This window comes from Amphibalanus amphitrite, unplaced genomic scaffold (assembly GCF_019059575.1).
Source record: "Amphibalanus amphitrite isolate SeventyFive unplaced genomic scaffold, NRLGWU_Aamphi_draft 000174F_arrow, whole genome shotgun sequence".
NCBI lineage: Eukaryota > Metazoa > Arthropoda > Thecostraca > Balanomorpha > Balanidae > Amphibalanus > Amphibalanus amphitrite.
In genome coordinates, this window is record NW_024881669.1 from 69,523 (window position 1) to 90,045 (window position 20,523).

The following is a 20,523-nucleotide window of genomic DNA, read 5'->3' on the forward strand; positions in this document are numbered from 1 at the left end:
TCATCGGTTTGACCGAGGTCAATGAAATTTGGCCACAAGGTAGTTCCCCGTTGGGGCTATCCAACACCGTTTGCTGCTTGCCGCTATGTTGCGTGGTTCTCGAGATCTTAGCGGGGGGGGGGGGGGGCAAAACGCCCCCCCCCCCCAACAGGGCGCGTTGTTCGGCAGACTCCGACGGGGCGCGGGTTAAAAGATTTGTTTTACCTACTCGTGGTTTAATATATATAAATATTCATGCCTACATATTAAACCGCGAGTAGGTAGAACACATATGGTGGGGTGTTTAAAATATTTTTCTACGTACGAGCGGTTTAATAGTTTTATCCCGTACCTACCGCCAGGGGTGTCGATTTTTCAAAATGGTTGGGGGTGCTCAACCCCTGCACCGGGTGAAAGATTGTAGCTTTGCCATGGGGCACAACCGTACCTACAAGGCATGGTTGTGTATCCCCATAAGGTACTGATAATCCCGGGATTTCCACTAATATTTCCCAAAGGTTGAACGTTCTTCAAAATCATTCTGCTCGTCCTAGTACTTGGCTACCTCATTACATAAACATCTTCATTTCATTTCATTTATTTCATTTCATTTATTTATTCACAGTATCACCCACGGGAAAAGCCCATTTACGGGTAAAGTCACATAGGCATAGGCACACTGATCATACAAACACGTAATAAAGGTATACAATAAATGATACAAAACAGACCGCAATCTTGCGACACACGGCAACATCATTGGTCTGTGGGAAAGGCGCGGGAGGATAGCTGAGCAGCGTAAGACTTAGCTGTTTTCCTCACTGTGGCTAAGGAGTCCGTAAACAGGTCTAGCTGGTTGTTTTCACGCATAAATTCATTTGCGAGCCTCGGCACCCTACAATAGAGCCCATTCTTGATGGTTTCGACTCTGGCGAACGGCACGGCGAGCAGATCACGGCGGCGAACTGATCGAGGCGGGACGGCGAGGCCAAAATGAGATCGCAGGGAACTGGAGTCAATTTTGTGCTTGAAAAGACGAGCTACATAAACCAAGTCATGTTGCACCCGTCGTGCTGCCAGAGAAGTGAAAGAATGTGCCGAAAGAAGATTTTCGTAAGAGAGAGAATCCGAGTTGGTGACAGAGTTAACTGTAAGCCAAATAAGGAATTTATGCTGGATTCGTTCTATGCGATCCGTATGTGTTCTCGCCGCTCCGCCCCACACAACACTGCAGTTCTCGAGAACCGAACGTACATTGGCGAAGTATGCTGAGGTGATAGCGCCAGTGTCATACCTATTTCTCGCTCCGGCTTGGAGTGACCGAATCAACAAGCCGAGTGCTCTATTGCCCGCCGCGACAATCGAATCAACATGCCGCTCGAAGGTGAGTTTCTGGTCCAGAGTAACTCCCAGATCGCGCATAGTGGTGACGCGATCTAACGTCACTCCACCTATTCTATAGGGACTGATGATGGGTGACCGTTTGAGAGTGATGGTAAATGACTTGCACTTTGACGCATTTAGTTTTAATCTCCAGGATGACGACCATTCTACTAGGCGGGTGAGATCGTCATATAACAGCACGGCATCTGCATCTGTGCGTACCTCCCGGTAAATCTTCACATCGTCAGCGTACATCAGGCATTCTGAGTGAACATACGATGGCAAATCATTAATAAATGCAATGAACAAGAGGGGAGAAATCAGGCTACCCTCCGGCGTGCCCGAAATCACCGGAGTCCAAGCAGACGTTTGACCGTCTAACACCACCCGCTTTCCGAAAAAAAAAACGCGTACATTTGCCGGCAGCTCGGCAGCAGCCCCGACACCTCTGTAATAAGGTGACAGAAACCGATGACCGCGATTAGCACCGGTGCAGCAGCCCCTGCGGTCCGCAGGGGCGGACATTGCGCGGGAGGCAACGGTATAGCTACGAGGCTCTGGCGTTTATCAGACGATCACAATAATCGCTGAAAAAAATAACAGGTGATTGCAATTCGATACTTATGGGTTTACGATTTTCCTCAGTGGCGTAGCCAGGTGGGCCCGTGAGCCCCCCCCCCCCCGCCCCATCAGGTTCAGGGGCCCATCGGATTATTCGGGCCTGAGGGGCACTGCGGCGCCAATTGGCCACTGAGGGTCCACGTTGGCTATATTTGGACTCAGAAGGGCCCCACAGGGCTCGTAAGAACACCTCATGGGCCCAAAAGTACTAACATTAAGATCTCCATAAGGGCCCCAAGCCAGCCTCTGAGGGCCACTTGCCGGCCTCTGGGGGTCTTAACCGGCCTCTAGGGGGCCAGCTCTAGGAGCTGCACACCCGCCTGTAATGGCCCCACACCCATTTCTCTGAGGGCCCCTATAACGGCGACTGTGAGGGTCCTCACCGGCGCCCCTGAGCGCCACACCGGCGTCTCTGAGGGCCCCACACCCCTAACTCTGAGGCCCTATACCAATGCCTTTAAAAACCCTACATGGGCGGTTCTGAGGGCCCTTGACAGTTACCAGCGACCCTGACGGCCCCACACAGGTGACACGGAGGGTCCCAGCGGCGTCTGAGCGCACCATGCCAGTCTCTGAGAACCCCACAAGGCTCCTGAAGGCACCGGTGACCTCTTGATATCTTCTTGTCGGCCTATGAAGGATCCGTTCCGTAACAGCAGTTCTGAGGGCCCAACGCGCGCCTGTGATGGCCCTAAACCAGTGTCTCTGAGAGCCCCCACACCGGCGCCTCCAGTCCGAGGGCCCCACATTGCCATATCTGAGGGCCCCACACTAGTGCCTCTTAAGGCCCTATATCGGCGGCTCTGAGGGCCCAACATCGTAGCTTCTGAAGGCCCCATAAGTGCGCATGTGACGGCCACCCTGCCACCGGTGACATTTGAAGGCCCCACACCGGCGACTCTGAGGGCCCCATCAGCGCCTGAGCCCGTTCCGGTCTCTAAAGATGACCCCACAGGGTTTCTGAAGGTACATACATACCACCGGCCTCTGATGACCCTTCGCCGGCCTCTGAGGGCCCGTCGCCGGTCTCTGGAGCCCCCTGCCGGCTTGTAAAGGGTACGCGCCAGCAGCTCTAAGGGTCCTACACCCGTGTACGACGGACCCACACCATCTTTGCAACTTAACGTTTTTTTTCGCCCTTCTTCTTAAATCTAAATTTTCTTTTCTTTACATCTTTATTTCATGCCTTGTAAGTTGCGTAATTGTTTTATTTTTAGTAGTGAACTACTGCAGAACAATTATTTTCCTCAAGCAGAGTTATTGAGGGACAAAACCATTGGGGGTGCCCGGAAAACCATTGGGGGTGCTCATTTGAGCATTGGGGGTGCTGCAGCACCCCCAAAGGTATACAAATCGACACCCATGCCTACCGCCGATATCTTTCGGGCGCTTGAAGGGAAAAATACATTTTATATAAAAAATGCGACATATTTCAGTCTAGACGATATGTCAGCTATACTCTGTTCTACTTCAAGCTTGCGGCCGAAGTGCCCTGCTGAAAGCAGTGCGTAATTGCTGTATGTACAGGCTACAGCTCAAATACAGCTCTTACATTCAAATGCGCAAATTATTGAGTGGAGGAGCTATCTGCCGAAGAAACTCCGACCGCAAGCTTGATATGGAACAGACTATAGGTATAGACGTTTAACGTTGAACAGTTGAACATTAGACGTTGAACAGTTTGTTAAAACGTCTAGAAGACGTTTCAGTCATTTGACCGTCTAAAGATATTTTCGTTGGTATTCGCAGTAAAACGCAGTAAAACATTACTTTCCGACACCGTTTTTTTTTTTTTAGTTTACTTTGGGACCTCATCTTCAATGAGCTTGTCAGTTTCAACTTTCAGACATTACCTAGGTACTTTGTCTTGATCGTTTTCAAAGCTTTACCTGTCACTGCTTCTCTTGGCCTCTGTTAAAATACCTATGTCGCACTATTTATGTACGATGTACTTAACTCAAAATTTGAAGAATTTAAGACGTTTCCATGAGTTTTGAAGGTATGGATAAGTTCTAAAAAACCGGTTCTCTTTATCCGGGTCATTGACTCCCCAGGAAAGCTGGCACACTACCTTTATATAGAAAAACCCTTCTTACTATGCAGTGCATAGGGCTAGTGTTAAAATTTTGAAGTTCTTGGTATGGCTCAGGCCGCCCTATCAAGCCTACATCATAAAACCACGCCCGTCACCAACGCATGGTTGCAGGAATCTTTTAAACGTCGAGCCGACAGGTGAGACGTTTGAAATATTTTTCTGCCTACGAGCGGTTTAATGATTTTATCCCGTACCACCAATATCTTTCAGGTCGTTTTTAAAGCGCCTTACCTACCCTACCTACCTACCTTATACTATTTGAGCCCTACCAATAAATTTCGTGAAGTGACGCCCGTCGCCCGTTGATACCTTCTGTAGAGTTGCCGGTTGCGGGAGCTGAGCCCCGTATGATCCATGAGCCCCCCCCCCACCCCCCCCGGCCGGTGTCCCCTGCCTCCCCCGTCCTGGTTCATTTACCTGCTGTCGATGTTGGTCCAACGAATCGCGCGCGTACCCTGCGCCGTCTGTCCTTCGTTCCGCATATCGCTACAGCAATACAAATAGTTCCAGAATCATCGCACCATTTCTGGAATGGTGGTCGTAGTTTGCGCTTTATTTTGTTTTTGTATCATATCGGAAATAAATCTGAACCAGAATATGAACAAAATTTACATTTATGATGGTAAAGCTCAAAATGATTAACTTTCCCACACTAGACCGGCCGGTCGCGCGCATGCTTACCGCGCGCTCACGGTGCTACTTTCGGCCGGCGGCCAGTGGTCGCGGAGCGGTGCGCGCGAGAGGAAGTGGGGTGCGCGCGTGTGGTGAGCGGTAGGCCACCTGTGCCAAAGTGGTTTGTGTCAGCGATTTCGAAATCGGCGATAAAATCGAGTGATATGTATATGCGGAAATAGCGTGCCGCATATACACCCCTGCCATGGATCCAAAGGCGAGCCTTTGGGTAGGATGCGTCCTGCTCCTTTTATGTTTGGATCTATCTGAAGGTGAGTCGGCGGTCGATTCAGGTGATATTTTGCCTCGCTTTTAATTAATTTGGTTAATTGGTATCGGTAAAGCTGGCGTCACCGTCGGCGGTAGGTAGTAAGGTAGGTTAGGTCGTCAGGTTAGATTGTTTTTTTACTCTAACTTCATTTTCACATGTTGATGTACCGGTTAGCGGCGACGGTGGCGCTAACCGATACCGGTTAATTTATCAAATAGAACCTGGTATGAACTGTCTGAAATTCGGAAAGTCGGGAAGGTTAACTGGACATAGGACTGTCATGCCCAAGTCTCACGGGTGTTGCTTTCGTTTCAACGCATTCTCCGGTGTCTGTAGGCACTCAGTAGGCCGGGACAAGTTACCTTCTTGAGGCTTCTGCAGTCAATCGAACTTATCTTCTAACGATCCTGAGAAATGTCAATCATTCATGTGCGTTGGCAAGTTATGCGTACGTCTTTCGGCGGTAATTTGGCAAGGCGCTGTCCCGTCCGTAATTCCCGAGATCAAGATAAATATAATCCTTTTCCTGTCGCGAAAAGCACAAATTATATATTACAGCGAAAAAAACTAATTAGATAAGGTCCCGTAAAGATCCAGGCAATATGAATTTATTGAGTTCGCAAGATGCCGATGCTGATAAAATTAAAGCGAATTATTTAGGCATGAAGTTTGGTGAACGCCATCGTCATTTGGTTAGTTTTAAAGCCTATAAGACTTTTTTCTGTGATTTTTTTATTCATACAAACGGTATTATTTCATTGCTTATTTTATTCGTGACATGGGTCTAAGCGTCTTTGGTAAACAAAGCTAGTTCTTTTCAATCTTTTCTGATCAAAAGTAGTACGAATTGGCTGCTCCACGTTTGTCCAGCTATTTATACCTCCCTGCATAACGCCGGCGCAAGCAGGCGACCTGACCTGACCCCGCCGGGGCGGGGGGGGGCTGTGACGTCACCGTAGGTCAGCCGTGCACTGGAGGAACAGAGCTTACCACAGGCAGCGCGAGTGAGCGGGTCAAGACGCCTGTGGCTGAGGTGTCCGCAGTTCAGCGTGCTCCTTTATCCGCCGCAACCAACCATCCACACCTCCTATTACCCTCCTATTTCCCGCAGCCTTTTATGTGACGTATGTGCTCCGATTGCATTATATTTTATCGTTCCATTCGAACAATGCACACCCTTGCCTTTTTCTCTTTCAGTCAGGTTATGCAGTGCATGGTTCTTGCGATTGGATGAGGATGACCACAAACAAGAAACGTACTGATCAGATCAGTGTACCCGCCCGCTGAATTGTCATTTGTCAACAAGGGTGGGCTCAGTGTTCAGTGGGCTTTACCAAGATTGGCTTTACCATGCTGATAGCGAGACTTTGAATCGCACCGTTGCTGCTGTGAGGCCGCCGTGCTGAATTACGGATTACGTGATGAATGTCACCTCATCAAACCCTTATTCGTATTTGGATTGAAGGTGAATTTCGGACGCTGCTGGGGCATATGCTCCTTATGCCCCCCCTCTTTCCTAGATTCCAATTCTCATTCTCATTCATTGCATTTCCTAAGTGCCAGCTGATGGTCATTCAAACAGCGAACAAATATATTTCAAAGGTTTGTTATATGAATATGCGAAATGATTTGAACCCATCTGGCCGTGATCATCGGTCCATCACGCCAATGAGCGGTCCGTCGGTACACACCCTCCCCGTCAGCCCTAATCGACCCCTCCCCCAGGCTAGTCACACACACACAGTTCGACCGAACGCTTCCGGCCCTGTCTGCGACCCGACTGCCGCCGAACGGCCCTCGGACCTCCGATTGGAGTTCTCTCCTCCTCCCCTGCCGCCGCCGGAGGCTCCTCCGATGGGAGTGCGGCACCTCCTCTCCCCTCCCGCGCCGGAGGGCACTCCGAGCTCCAAGGGGAGTGCGGCACCTCACCTTTCTGCTTCCCGTCGCCGGAGGGCACTCTGAAGGGAGTGCGACACAGCCTCCCCTCCTCCCCTGCCGTCGCCGAACGGCCCTCCGACCTCCGATGGGAGTGCGGCACCTCCTCTCCTCCTCCCCTCCCGCGCCGGAGGCTCCTCCGATGGGAGTGCGGCACCTCCTCCCTCCCGTCGCCGGAGGCTCCTTCAATGGGAGTGCGGCACCTCCTCCCTCCCGTCGCCGGAGGCTCCTTCAATGGGAGTGCGGCACCTCCTCTCCCCTCCCGCCGCCGGAGGGCTGACTCGGGAGCGGATGTGGCTCCCCACCGGCAGCTGGCGACGCCTTCCCGGCCTCCCTGGCCGATTTTCAAACCTGATTGATGCCAACCGCCGGGGACCACTTGTTGACGGAGACCGGGTCCGATGCTACGCAGCGTCTCCGAACTCTGGAAAGGACGGACGCGTCGGTGAGGCTGCACCATGCACATTGCATATTGCCCATCGTCATCACGCATTGGCAGTGCGCTGTACCTAGCGTTAGCTAGTAAGGGCGCCGAGTAGCAAAGTAATGTTGGCATCTAACACATCTATATTGCGAGCGCTGCCTTACTTTGTGACTAGGATCCCAAAGGTCCAACCTCTATTGCCTCATCTGTTGCCAATCTGCTGCCGCCTGCCGCCCTGAATTATGACGGCGCCGTGCTAAGGTGGTCGCCGGACGGACGTTTCCGTTTTCATCTGCCGTTCGCCGAGTCGTGATGCCTCCGTGTCGGGACCGGGACAGCGTGTGTGATCGAACTCGGTCACGACTTACGGCTGTCGCTCCCATGCATTGCACGGTCACATCTGCACCAATGTAGGCACGACAGCTGGCCACAACAGAATGACATTAACACTGCATGCGGGCTCAACAACTGATTTCGCTCCCTTACGTTTGTGTGAGCGAACCACTTTAAATTCCACTCTAAACAAGACCGATAGGGCCGTCCTTCATTGCTCCGTGGCGTAGCTTGTACTTGGTTGAGATTATGTTGGTGTAGTTGTGTCCTGCTTACCATGAAATCCACCTGCCTCAACCTCAGCTCGGCCGTATCGCGTCAGGCGAGTATTCCCGTGTCGATGAGACGACCGGCGCTCGTGGTCCGACGCACTCGACGGAGTCCATTAGGCAGCCTATCGCTATCGCGCGGGAGGGCACTCGACCCGTGAGATCGGCAGATAGTGTTTGTCGATTCGCGTGGCTGGACGGACACGGTTTTTGTCTCGGGTCACGCGCTGTCACGGCTCTGTGGTCGGCCCGCCCGCTGCGCCTCCCTCCCTCCGCCGCCGCGACTGAGTCGTCAGAAACCGCCGCGCCGGACCAGTCGCTTGCGTCCGGCGTCGCCGCCAATGTCCCGCCGCTTTGATGCGCCTCTCGAGTGTGACATCGTTTAATGGCAACTTAATATTGTTTACGCGACCGACTATCTGATGGTACACGGTGCCTAATGAGCTTTGCAAGTGAAAGGGGCCACGAGGCGTGGGAACTGCGGCTTGGAGCGGGGGACGGGCCGATTGTTAAAAACCCGCCCGGCCCGGTCGGTAACTCAATTTCGCTGTGCGGTCGGCGTCACGGGGGACTGATTGAAACGCTTCATCTCTGAATGGGTGTCGGGGGACAGTTTCACCGCCCCGCCGATGACAGTTTAATACAACTGGCCCTCTGAATTTAAAAATCAGGGCTGAAAGGGGAGGGGTTGGGTGCCATGGGCGTGCACCCCTCAGTTGTTTCGCAATTAGCGCCGGGGAGGCACGCAGAAGGGCGGATTTTTAGGGGGACGGCGGCTGGGAGCGCCCGGAGGTCGGCTGGCGTGCCGGTGCCGGCGGCGGGCCGTGTGCCGCTGTCCGTGTGCCGCGCGGAACAGCCGTGTGCCGCGCGGAACGGCCGTGTGCCGCGCGGACCGGCCGTGTGCCGTCGCGGCTGGCCCGCCGCCCCGTGACACGCCAGCGGCCGATCGGCGGCGGTGGCGTGTCGGCTCAGACGGCCGCCGTCTCCGCCCCCGCGCTGACATAGTTGAGCTAACCCTCCCCCCAACCCTCCGGTGATACGGGCTGTCCCGTCCCGCCATCACCGGTGAATCAGCGGCGGATGGCGCGGCGGCGCCGCGGTGGGAACGGAAGCGCGCCTTGTGAAGACGCCGCGCGCCGGTGGCCGGCCGGCGCCCGTCAAATGTCTCGGCGGGAGGTCTGTTCCTGCCTCGCTCCTGGACAGACGCCCGCCGACCACAGCGTGCCGACAGCGGCGTGTTCGCCTCTGTTTATCAGAATGGTCGGCGGTTAATTTTAACCGGGTTCGATTTCGGTCGTTTTTTGTTCTGGTGAGTAGTTCCACGCGGCGTCGCTGTCGCCCGTCTTGGATTATGTGCGTGACATCACCCCTCCGCTGGGGAGGGGAGGGGAGGCGCGAGGGGCGGCCGGGAGCGTGGGAACGACTCGCCACTTGTACGGGGCCGCCTGTCCCCCAGATGTGCCGCCGGCGCCGCGGCGCGCTCTCTCACCGAGTTTTTGTTTCACTGGTGGCGGCTAGAGCGCTCGCGAGTGGGGCGGATGTCTCGTCGCCAGATGTTGAGTGAGGGGAGCTGCTACTGCTACTGATGCCGGATTGGCCGTTCCCAGTTCGGGTGTGACATTGACGGACATACGCGGCGGGCGGCCCGTCGGTGGGAAAGTCTCAGATCGATTTGGATATGCAGTTTTGAATGTTGCTTTCCCATTTCGGCTCCGTCCACCTTTTTAGGTAGCTTAGTCGATTTATCATCGCAGGAAGAGATTGCATTGGCGTAATCCGATTGTGTTTTTGTTTATGTGGCATGTCGGTAACAATTTTGAAATCCGATATATTTTGTGCTTATCGTCTATCGCTTATCGCACGGCATGAGGTCTGGGTGTGCCGAGGAATGTTAAAATGTGCACATGGCAGAAGGCCATGAGGAGTCAGCTTCCACGAATCCGTATTCTAGGTGTCGAGTTGGAGGTGACAAATAGCGTCACATTCCGTGTGAAGTCGTATTGGCGCGACCAGATTGTGAATTAGATAGTTCTCTTGATCCGCGCTTCTTGGTACCTGAGTAGTTACTACCCAACCAAGTAGTTCCTACCTGGATCAAGTACCTACCCAACCACCTTTCGGAGCGGTTCGTTGCCCGACCCTTCTCCTTTGCGGAGGAATCACACTCCATTTCCGGGCCATTTTTCCCTCCCCCGCCCCCGTGCCGGGAAGCCCTTCATTTTCCTGCGTCGTGCGACATGGACGGCCCCGGGGAAAACTCGGGCGGATACCGTGCGCAGGCTGCGCGCGCCGGCCGCCCAGGAAAGAAGCCGGCCAGTGTCGGAATGTGTTTAGTCCGGCAGACTGGTCAGAGGTGCGGGCAAGTGATCTGGGTGGATTTGGGAAATAAGGGCCAGGTTAACAGCGTCTTCAACTTACGCTCTGGCGCTCTGCTGGCTTGGTCACACGACTTATGCTTTGACTGTCAAATGACATGCCACTAACTCCGAGACTACCCTTCACATTTGTCATCTTTTTGCCTGTTTTTATGACCCTAACGATGGAGCCAAGGAGGGCCTCCAATTATGAGGTTTCAGACAGGTGTCCATGAACTGAACATCCTCTCATTCGTTTCGTCAAAAAAGTTTGAATATGGATGTCGCGGCTCCGAGGTTTAATGGCCGCCGTCCACTGGTTAGGCGCACATTTTGCGCGTGATCGTCCAGTGCCTAGACGAGCGCTGAAAAGTTGAAGTGTTTCAAGACGTCAGAGTTGTTAAGTAATCTTTAGTCGTCAGCACGTGATTCGGCGCCGAACAGCCGCTGAATAATCAGCTGACGGCGATTCATCGTGCGTTCGGCGCTGAACCGCATTCGGCGCGCAGCCAATAGACTTCAATATTAAATTCAGCGCGTACTTAACCAGTGGACGGCGGCCATAAGTGTTACAACACGTCTGGCGGGGCGCAACATATCGCCTCTACTGCTTTCCCTTTCCGCCACGGCCGGTCCCCGTTAGACGGTCGTCCGCCTGCCGTGGGCTCCAGTCTGCAGAGGAACAGGCTGCGGGGCACCGGTCAGCGGGGACGACGGAGCGCTGTGTTGGCCAACAGTGGCACGTCCCTCCCCCATATGGGGAGGACAGCTTCACGGTCCGCCGACCGGGCGACTGGTCGGACAGATCGGGGTGATTGGGAGAGCAGATAAACCGACTGGCGGCGGCCCTGACCGCGGTCCACGCCTCCCTCCGGAGCCACTGCCACAGTGCCACCTCCACCGCTCGTTCGCGGGTACGGGCTGCACCACACGCCGGCCCAGCCGCGGGGCACGGGTCGCGTGGCGTGCCGCCGCAGGGCGTGTGTTGGGTCGCGTGGCCGGAAACGGGCGGCGGCCAGCGGCCCGGTTAACCGCGCGGCCCGCTCGCCGCTCGCACCTGCGCCAATCGCTTCCGACCGCCGCCGTTTGAATGGGCTCGCTTCCGGCGCGTCACGGCTCGGCAGTTGGGTCGGCAGGGAGAGGACGAGGTCGCTGGGGGGCGGGACGGTGGGCGCAGCAGCTCACCGACTCAGCGGCCGCTGCTCGTTAACCCCCCCCCCCCTTATCTCAGGCGTCAAGACGATAACTTTTTGCTAGATGGCCGTGTTCGTTAAGAAGTCAAGATGTGTGAAAACTTATCGTTTTGACACAATCATTGGTGACGACGTGTTAGCGGTCATTGGTATCAGCTGACCAGACTTTTTATTCCAACTCGTAGATATGTTGCTGGGAATTGATCCTGCGATAGACGTTTTTGTTCTCTTTTTTTTCAATGAACTCCTGTTATAATATGTTTCAGCATAATAACCATGCTAGGTATATATCCTTTATACGTACCCATATATTTATTGTCGCTGCTGAAGCCTGATAGTCGTTTGTTTCTGGATGGTGTTGCGTGATTAATGGAGTTAGGAAATCTGAGTCGTTTTACTGGCTCATTTTGAGGTCATTTGTTGACGGCTGACGCAGTATAATCCAAACGTCGCCAAGTGCAGAGCAGCGGGTAGCTGCGCTGTCCTGATGACGCTGATGTACGAGCACATGCAGGCCGTGTGACATGTGCAGATGAAACATGTGCCACTGCTGGCTGCAACAACAAACACGCGGTGAGCTCAGTGTCGCCAGTTGCTGTCTCCGCACTGCGAGGGAGCTGCTCCCATCGCCAGCGGACGGACCGCTGATAGTGCCGAGAGGATGGGAAGGTGGATATTTTATTTGGGCATTTTGCCTCGTTGAAATATAGTATAATTACTTGTACCCGAAATTATTACTTAACGACTGATACATGTTTCATGCGTCTCGTTAATAACCGGGAGCACGCTTGGCTGCCTGCACCCGCGCTGTTGCTCCGACTGGGGCCGCGGCGCCACCCGAGAACCGTCGGTGTCCTATAGGCTGGCTCTGGGTGAAATGACACCAGTGCAGTGGCACCAGATTAGTGGTGTTCTGTTACTGAGTGTGTTGTCACCGAATGAAATCAGTCCCATTTCCTCGTGCGGCGCCCTCATGACGACATCTTGCATCTGAGGCTCTGGAGTGACCCCCGTGTGTCCGGTATCAAGCTTGGCGGCGGACCGAGTGGACTCGAGACCACCTCTCTGATGGCACCGCCCCAATCGAATGCCGTCCATTGTTCGCTCTCTGATACTGCACCCGGCTGGGTAACATTGGATCACTGACCACTGACCGCTCCTCTGACCTCTCTGCTGATACCTCTGCCGGCTGGTATCATACCTCGCTGCTGAAACCTCTGCCTCTAACCACCGATACCTCACTGCTGATAGGTACCTCTGCCTCTGGCCGCTGATACCTCGCTGCTGATACCGCTGACCGCTGACCCCCGACCGCTGACCGCTGACCGCCCTCTCTGTGCCGCAGGATTCCGGTCCTGCCACCCGAACCCGTGCAAGAACGGCGCCGAGTGTGAGCAGCGCCGGCGCGGCGACCCTCCAGTCTGCAAGTAAGTGCGCGCCGAGCGCCGGGTTCCCACGGGTTTCCTCTGTTCCGCGCTAAAAAGGCCGCGCTGTGGTCGGCGCCGACAGGACAGGGGAGGGAGAGCAGCTGGACTTGTTTGGAACCAGGCCGCGGACTGGAGAAAGGAACGCCAGGCCCTGAAAAGGTTTGGGTGCCGTCCGGGGTGCGTGGTGTTTTTGGGAGCATTTACGCGTGACGAATTGGGTCAGTATTGTGCGTTTGGGTAGTATGAGGCTGACTGAATTCAAATCTGGTGTTCAAAAGAGTAGAATTAGTGCGCACGACGTAAGTAAGAATATAGTGCCTGCTTCTGCTGGCTCAGTCCCCGGAGGACGGCTGGCTGGCCGGCACCGCTGCTCGGAGCCGCTCGGGGGCGGGCCGCGTCCGTGGCCGGTGGGCGGCTATTTGCCGGCTGAGGGGTGTGCCGACCGGCTCTCTCCCGGCCGGCCAGCCGCTTATGAAGCCGGCCAATCATCCTCATTGAGCCGTAATAGCCGTGCCGGACGGCCGGCGCGCCGATTTGGCATGCAGCCGACGCGCGGCCTGCCGTGCCGTACCCGCGCCATTAATTGGCGCGTCCGCGGCGCACGATGGGCGCGCCCGCGCCGCGATCGGCCCGTCGCTTTCTCCGCGGCGCGGCGCCTGCCGCTCGGCGCCGCGAGCCGCCGGTCCTCCCGTCGGCGGTCATGGAGCCACCTGGGCGCTGTCTGGCCCGGCCGGGTCGACACCGGCGGACCGGCGCCGGGCGACAGGTCGTCCCCGTCGTATATCGTCCCGTCACGCCTGTCCCGTCTCGGCCGTCGTCTGAGTCGCGCCTCGGCCGGCCGGCGCGCACACACACCTGCCTCTGTTCGTTATCGGCTGATAGCGGGCCGGTCCGGCCGGCAGAGCGGCCGCCGGCCCGGCCCGATAGGCGCCGTCCACCGGCCACCGGCTACCGCCGCCGGATGGGGTCCAAATACGCTGACTGGCCGGGTTTGGGCCGGTCTGGAGCCGCCGCTGCCCGGCTGCCGGCCGGCCCGGTCCGGTCCGGTGGGGTAGGTAGTCAGGTGTCCCTCGTGGCCGACGGGTGCTGGGGGCGGCGGGCGGCGGTTCGTGTGCGGCCGTGCACAGCTCTGTGGGCCGGCCGGCGCGGCGCCCGGCCTTGTCTCTGGGGCTGGTCGGCCTCTCCAGCAGCCGTGACGTGCGTACCGATCTGCCGCGGCCTGAGGAGAGGTGGTCGACGGCGGCCGAGAGGTGTTGGGCGGCCGGCTCACGTGCTGAGACAGCAGCGCTGGCTGGCCACCCATGTTTCGCTGCGCCGGGGAGCGCTGTCCCGTGTGGTCAGGCTGGAGAGACACTGCTGTCCGCCTAGGATGTCTTCACCAGCTGTCCAAGGCAGTAAAAGAGCTGCAGCGCAGCAGCATTGGTGGCGTGCGCGGCTATCCGAAAGGCTTGGACCTCAGGCAGGATAAGCCTTATCATCGTGGCAGATACTAAATGCCCGATGCTTGGCTGGCGGACGGACTGATGCGCTTGTAGATGCAGATTAGAGGCTTACTGACAGTTGTACGTGCGTCAGCACCCCTGAGCTTGTGTATTTTATTGCATCTCTGGTGGATTTGTGTCCTGTGCTAGCCGAGTTGGCTCTTGTCCGATGGCGGCAGGCTATAAGCCGGACCATTTAGTCTCCCGGCGAGCATCGTAACGATGTCTCCCGACCAGGGTTCCACTGCTTTCGTCCACGGTTTATCTGTCACCAGGCCGGGGCTTCACTGTCCCCAGCAGTGAAATTTGCCGTCTCCACCTAGGGCGCCAGTATCTCACCGTGTCTCACAGTGTCTCCCGTCGTCTCTTCTGCCGCTTACGGCTCCTACCGAGCGTACACGGCCGTCACAACTGGCCGTAACTCCTCGAGCCACCACAACTCGCCGTAACTTCCCGAGCCGCCACCACCTGTTTATTTACCGTCCCGTCGCCGAGCCGCGCAGCCTGTTAACGGCCGACGCTGTGGCCGCTCCGATTACTGGACAAAAACACTGCTCCGACCCGACCCCGGAGCTGGGAGACGCGGGCTCGGAGCGGTCGGCCGGCGACATGACCCGGCCGGCGGCGGGGGTCGCTGTGGCGGCTCGTTTCAGCCCCGTCCTGTGGCCGCGCTCTCCAGTCGCGGGCGGTGTCCGATACGCGCCGAGCTGTTTGTGCGAGTCGTCGTCACGCGGCTGTTATCAGCGGAGACCGGCGCACAGCACGGCTCGGTATGACACGCCGCTCCGTCCGAACGCAGGAGGCGGGAGGGGGAGGGAGGAGAGGGGCGCGTTACACAGGGCGAGGCCGAGCGACCCGTGAGTGCCCCAGAGCCATATAATCTCGGCAGCGGCGCCCTAAACCAGTAATCATTACCCTGTGTCGTGGCGCAGGCCATTGGTTTGTTCTGTATGTTATTGAGGCCTCTGGTCTGCCGGCTGCGTGGGAACGTCCTCCGCCACCGACGGAGGCGGTCGTGGCGAATTTGGTGGCCTGTGCGCCGCTGCAGTCGCCGGACAGTTGGCTATCACCGGCGGCCCCGCAGCAGGCCGCCCGGGAGGCTCCGCGGCGGTGGGAGCGCGGTCAGGGTCGCGCCGAGCTGCTGAAGCACGTGCGGCCACGGACTAGGCGCCGTCGTGACCGACCGATCACGCGGCGGCCCGCTCGACGAGACCGGCACGGGCCACCTTTGACCGGAGCTCGGCCCCGCCGCCGGCTTCCGTGCCGGCCGACCGGGGCGCGGTGAGCTGTCCGCCGAGCCAAGCCGGGCCGAGGCTGACGGTGTCGGGCTTCACCGTGTGTGGGAACACCGCCACCGCATCGATCCCTTTTGGAGTTTTTGTGGCGCGTCGGCGGTTGGCCCGCTGGCGGGCTCAGAGGCTACAATCACGGCGTGGCTCGCCGATCGGCGCCGCGCCGCCGCCGCCGCTGATTATGGTGCGCGCCGCTCGCCGGGCGTCCACCCGCGGGCGCCCGGCGCTGACGCCCCGGGGGCGCCCTCGGGCGTCCGACAGACGGCCGACGGGCGCCGTGGGAGCGCCGGCCGGCGTCCGGTCGGTGCACGCCGTCATTAGGGGCCGAGTTATGGGCGCCCGGTGGGATATGCACGCCGGGGTGACAGAGGCCGCGCAGAAGTGCAGCCTTCCGCGAAAGGGCCGCGCCGCCGCCGGCCCAGGGCGTATCGGCGGATTTTGACGGCATTTTCTGCACTGAGCCCAACACGCGACCGACCCTGCATGCCTGCGAGCGGGCGACTCCAAGGCTGTTTGTCTGCTCGGCTGGAGGTATGTGTCTGCCTCCCATGCTTGATGCCGCGGGCCTGTGAGCGCGCTGCTAAAGCCGCGCTCGGAGCCGGCGGTCCCAGCGCTGCAGCGGCGTCGATCACGCGCTGTCGCCGCTCCCAGGCTGGCTGCTGCTGTTACACATACACACACAAACACTGCCAGACCAGCGGCGGCATTCCTGGGCAGTCCGTTTACCGGGTGTCGCCGTGTCGCGGCCGCTCTCCCACGACGGAGCGCGGCTGCTGCGGCCGTCCTGCGCCGCCCGGTCCTGTCAGCCGGGTGACGTACTGCCACTGCTGCTGCTGCTGCTGCTGTGTGCTGCGCTCGGACACCAGTCACGCGTCCCGGCCGCGCGTGGACAGACGCGCTCGACACCGGACACCGCGCGATGAGCGCGATAGCGACTGAGAAAATAAACAGCCCCGCCGCGCGCGGCCGTGTCGCGCCCATGCTCTGCGCCGCTCCCGGCTCGTTCGCGCCCCGGTAATGGAAACCGCGAGGGCCGTGCGGGGCGCCGCGGCCTGCAGCGAGGCCATGCGGGCTGCCGCCGGAGACCGGGGCGACGACAGGACACGGCGGAGGAGCCCGCGCTCTGCCGCTTCCGTTGGAATGCCGCCCCGGGCCGTGGACGGGGGTGTACGCGACGCCAGCCACATGTCGCCGAACGACGCCGGAATGTTTCTGTCGCTCGACTGACTGTGGGGAGGGGGCAGGTGGTCAGTTGGTGAGGGATGTGTGTGTGTGGCCGGTGGCGTCTGTCCCCCTACCTTACCTTGCTAGGTTAGCGACTTTACCACGGAAGATGTGGGCGAGGTCATACCATGTCATGCGTAGGATTTTCACTTACGCGATAGCTTGGTATGTCTGTGGCTGCTTTCCGTATCACTGCTGGATCGGGGAGTGAAAAGTGGAAATAAATCGCGTGCAGCATTATGTGGGATTCGATAAATAAAAGTTCGTGTGTGAGTTATAATCTCACGCTGAAGAACAAAGAGGACTCTCGGAAGCAGCCCAGTAAGGTCCGGCGCCCGAATTACGTGATTCACTGCGTCTGTGGTCGACCCGTGGTGTCCTGAGTTCATTGCCCTCTTTGGTGCCCATACCGAGCGTCTCTTGCCCGTCATGCGATCGGCAATGCTCCATAGAAATTATCAGAGTTCCAAGCGCGACTTATTTCGTTGGTATTAGGTCTCATGAGCCATGCCACATACCTACGCTTTTCCCATAAGCCTATCTGGAAGCCGAAGGGCAGCGACGCATTTGGAAGCTAAGGCTGCCCGTGTCGGCGCTCGGCTTTGGATCTCTGTTTTCAGGGAATGCAGCTCGGTGTCCTGATCCGTCACTGCTCGGAGAGACGGAGAGGAGAGACGCTGACGCCGGGGCGCCAGGTGTTGCGCAGAAACGGTGCGCTGTTTTCAGTCATGTGCACTGTGCAGGGCGCGCCGTTTGGGTAAAACGTTGGGAAATCTTAAGTCTGGAATTTGCTGCAGCACAGGAAATCACCGTCAACTGATCTATGTGCGCTGCAGCTGCTGCAGGGATGTTGGCTGTTGAATGCCTTGTAAAGGACGACGAATTGTGGTTCTGAATGCCAGATTTTGAGATCGACTTTATGTTCTCGCTACACAATGCTGCTAGTGAAATAGACAACGTGACCAGCGCACGCTCACCTCATATGAAACAGCCTTTGTTAATGCCTCGTGTCTTGCAAAAAAGGTTGCACGCTTTGCTGTTCAGGAAACGGATGTAAGCAAGTCGACTGACACTTGGGTGCGTCACTTTCGCCGCGGGTGTCGGCGATGCGTCACTATCGTCGCTGAGAAACATGAGTGATACGCTCGGCGGCGCGGTGCGTCATTGCTGCGCCCACGGAGCGTGGTGGGCAGGTCGGGACCGAGCCGGCCGGCGGCGGAGACCGTCTGCTGCTGACACAGCGGCCGACCACTGCCTGGGGTGCGGCGGGGACGCTGAGAGAGGTGACCGGAGTCTGCGCGTCCCGGGACAGCGCGCCGCGCCGGAGACCGTGAGGGGGGGGGGACGTCCCGCTCCCCGCCACCCAGGCCCGCCGCGGGAGGCTGGCACGCCGGCTCCCCGAGGAATGTGAGCGGCCGGAGGGAGCTCCCCTGCTCGTGGGACGCCCCGGGGGCGGGCCGGACGCTGGCCACGACAAATGGAGGCGGTGCGCAGACCGCACGGCACGCCACCGTCGGCCGGCGCGACTCATGAATAAAGCCGAGCTGTCAGTCGACGAGCGGCGGCCGGTCGACACCTGGCTGAGACCGCCCGGCCGCCGCGCCGCCGCGCCGCCCAAGGACTCGGCGCGCCACACTGCCCTGCCGGGAGCCGTCTTTGTCCCGCCGAGAGCCGCGCCGGTCAGCCGGCCGATCCGCTGTGACCGTCACGTCACGCGTCACGCCGTCACGCTGTGACCGCCGGTGACGGTGCAGCGGCGGGGAGCGGCGCCGCTGAGTTTGCGTCTCGCCGCGGTGGAGAGGGTCCGGGACTCCGGACCGGCCACCTTGTCAGGAGACGCGGTGGCGGCGGCCGGCCATCTGGCGTGCGCGAGCAGGTGGCCTCCGTCTCCTCCAATCAGCGCCGCGGCCCAGATGACGTCACGCCTCTGCGGCCCAGCTGCCGGCGACCCGAGGGCACGGCCGGAGCGGCCGGCGAACAACACGTGGCACCAGCAGCGGGCGTCGGCCGTCCGCCGCCGCGCCGCCCAGCGCCTTCTCTTCATTAGCTGAACGCAACTGGAGCCGGCCGGGGAGACAGTTTGTCACCGCGCCGACACCGACTGGCGCAGACACGAGACACCCGTCACCCTCCGCTCTCCCTCCAGCAGCCACATGTCTCGGAAAAACAGACCGTCCTGCGGGGCGCGCCTTGCGCCGCCATGTTTTCCATCTCTGCTCGGCTCGTCACCGCGCGTCTCGCGGCCGACCCGTCCTGCTCGGAAGCCGGCGGCGGCGGCCGCACGTCACGGCGCCGTGGCGTGGGAACGCGTGCCGCTCGGGCCGCGCGCTGTCACTTGCCGTGTAATTGCCGGCCGGGCCGAGTCGGTCCGCGCCGTCACGGCCGGCCGGCCAAGGAAGACGGCTCGCCGGAGTCGTGTCCGCTCGGCCGCCGCTCGGGTGCCGAGTCCGACCGGCCGGCCGGGACCGCCGGCAGATAGCATCAGCCGGCCCCGGTGCCGGGCCCAGTGCCATTAGGGCGCGCCGGGCGGCGATGGAATTCGCGCCGCCGCCTGGCTCTAATTGAGTGACGCCCCGAGTCCGCCGACGGTTGGCCAGGCCCGCCTGTAGGTACTGCGGGGCTGGCGCAGAGGCTGGAGCTGGAATTGGACGGTTGGATTTCAGCGTGAGACACGGAGCCGGAGTCGGCTGAGTGACTCATGCCGCTCAGTAGCGGAGTCGGAGTCAGCTCTCTGGGCGGGAGTCTGACTCAGCCGGACGCTCTGGTCGGCCCGGGGCGTTTGGCGGAGTCGATGCAGCCCTGACCTTCCACGTTCTGTTCTCACGACCGCGGTGGTCATTACGTTCGGGCGGAGCCGCGCCTGTAATGGCCGCTGATGGGCTGCCCTCTGCCCCGCGCCGCGCCGGCCCCGCGCCCGGGGCCAGTAGGTGCCCGACCGCCGCGCCCGCGCCGCCGGCCGCCGAGCCGTGGCTTATCCCCCTCCGAATCCGGCCGGCGGTTTTTTCATGAGGCTTCAACCCATTGAATCCGGAATGAGATTAATGGCCCATATTTTTTCCGAAAGGGTTAAAAATCGGGTAATAATTCACATATTATTAACTGGACCATAATGTACTGTGTGCTCTTCTTTTTTCGCTTCCCACCGTTGGTTGGTCTGCCATGAGATTTTGAATACGGCTGGTTGGCCACGGAATGAATAGATGAGCTGCTCTGTGTTACATGCATTGATCTGGTATCGGGAGCGGTGCTTGAGCGCCTTTGTGGCCCCTCGGCGGCCATCTGTGGGCCGCCGGGCGGCGTGCGCCACGGCACAATGGGCCGCCTGCAACGCCGCCCTCCCGGCTAATCTATGGGAAAACGGCATAAAAATGCCCGCCGTCGGGAAGTACAACAAGCGGCTGTTGATGTTAATTGGATATTGGTCGGCGGGCGGCCGGGCCGGTGGCGCGGGGGGAGGGTGAGGGCGCTGATCCATCTCAGGGGAGCCGCCCCAGTAAACAACACGCGTGAGAACGGCACTGAGGCCGGGACCGGGCCGCCGCCCTCCCGACCGGGCACCCGCCAATCTGT

The 20,523-nt window shown here is 58.7% G+C and overlaps 1 protein-coding gene across 1 annotated transcript in view; it reads left to right on the forward strand.

The window, feature by feature from the left end:
* Positions 1-4,789: 4,789 nt before the first annotated feature.
* The window catches only part of LOC122383816 (neurogenic locus Notch protein-like), a 50,194-nt gene continuing 34,460 nt past the window's right edge, over positions 4,790-20,523 (forward strand). Inside the window, exons 1-2 of the mRNA XM_043370598.1 lie at positions 4,790-5,022; positions 12,875-12,956. Coding sequence (XP_043226533.1) covers positions 4,956-5,022; positions 12,875-12,956 — 149 coding nt within the window. The 5' untranslated portion in view covers positions 4,790-4,955. The remainder of the gene's footprint in view (positions 5,023-12,874; positions 12,957-20,523) is intronic.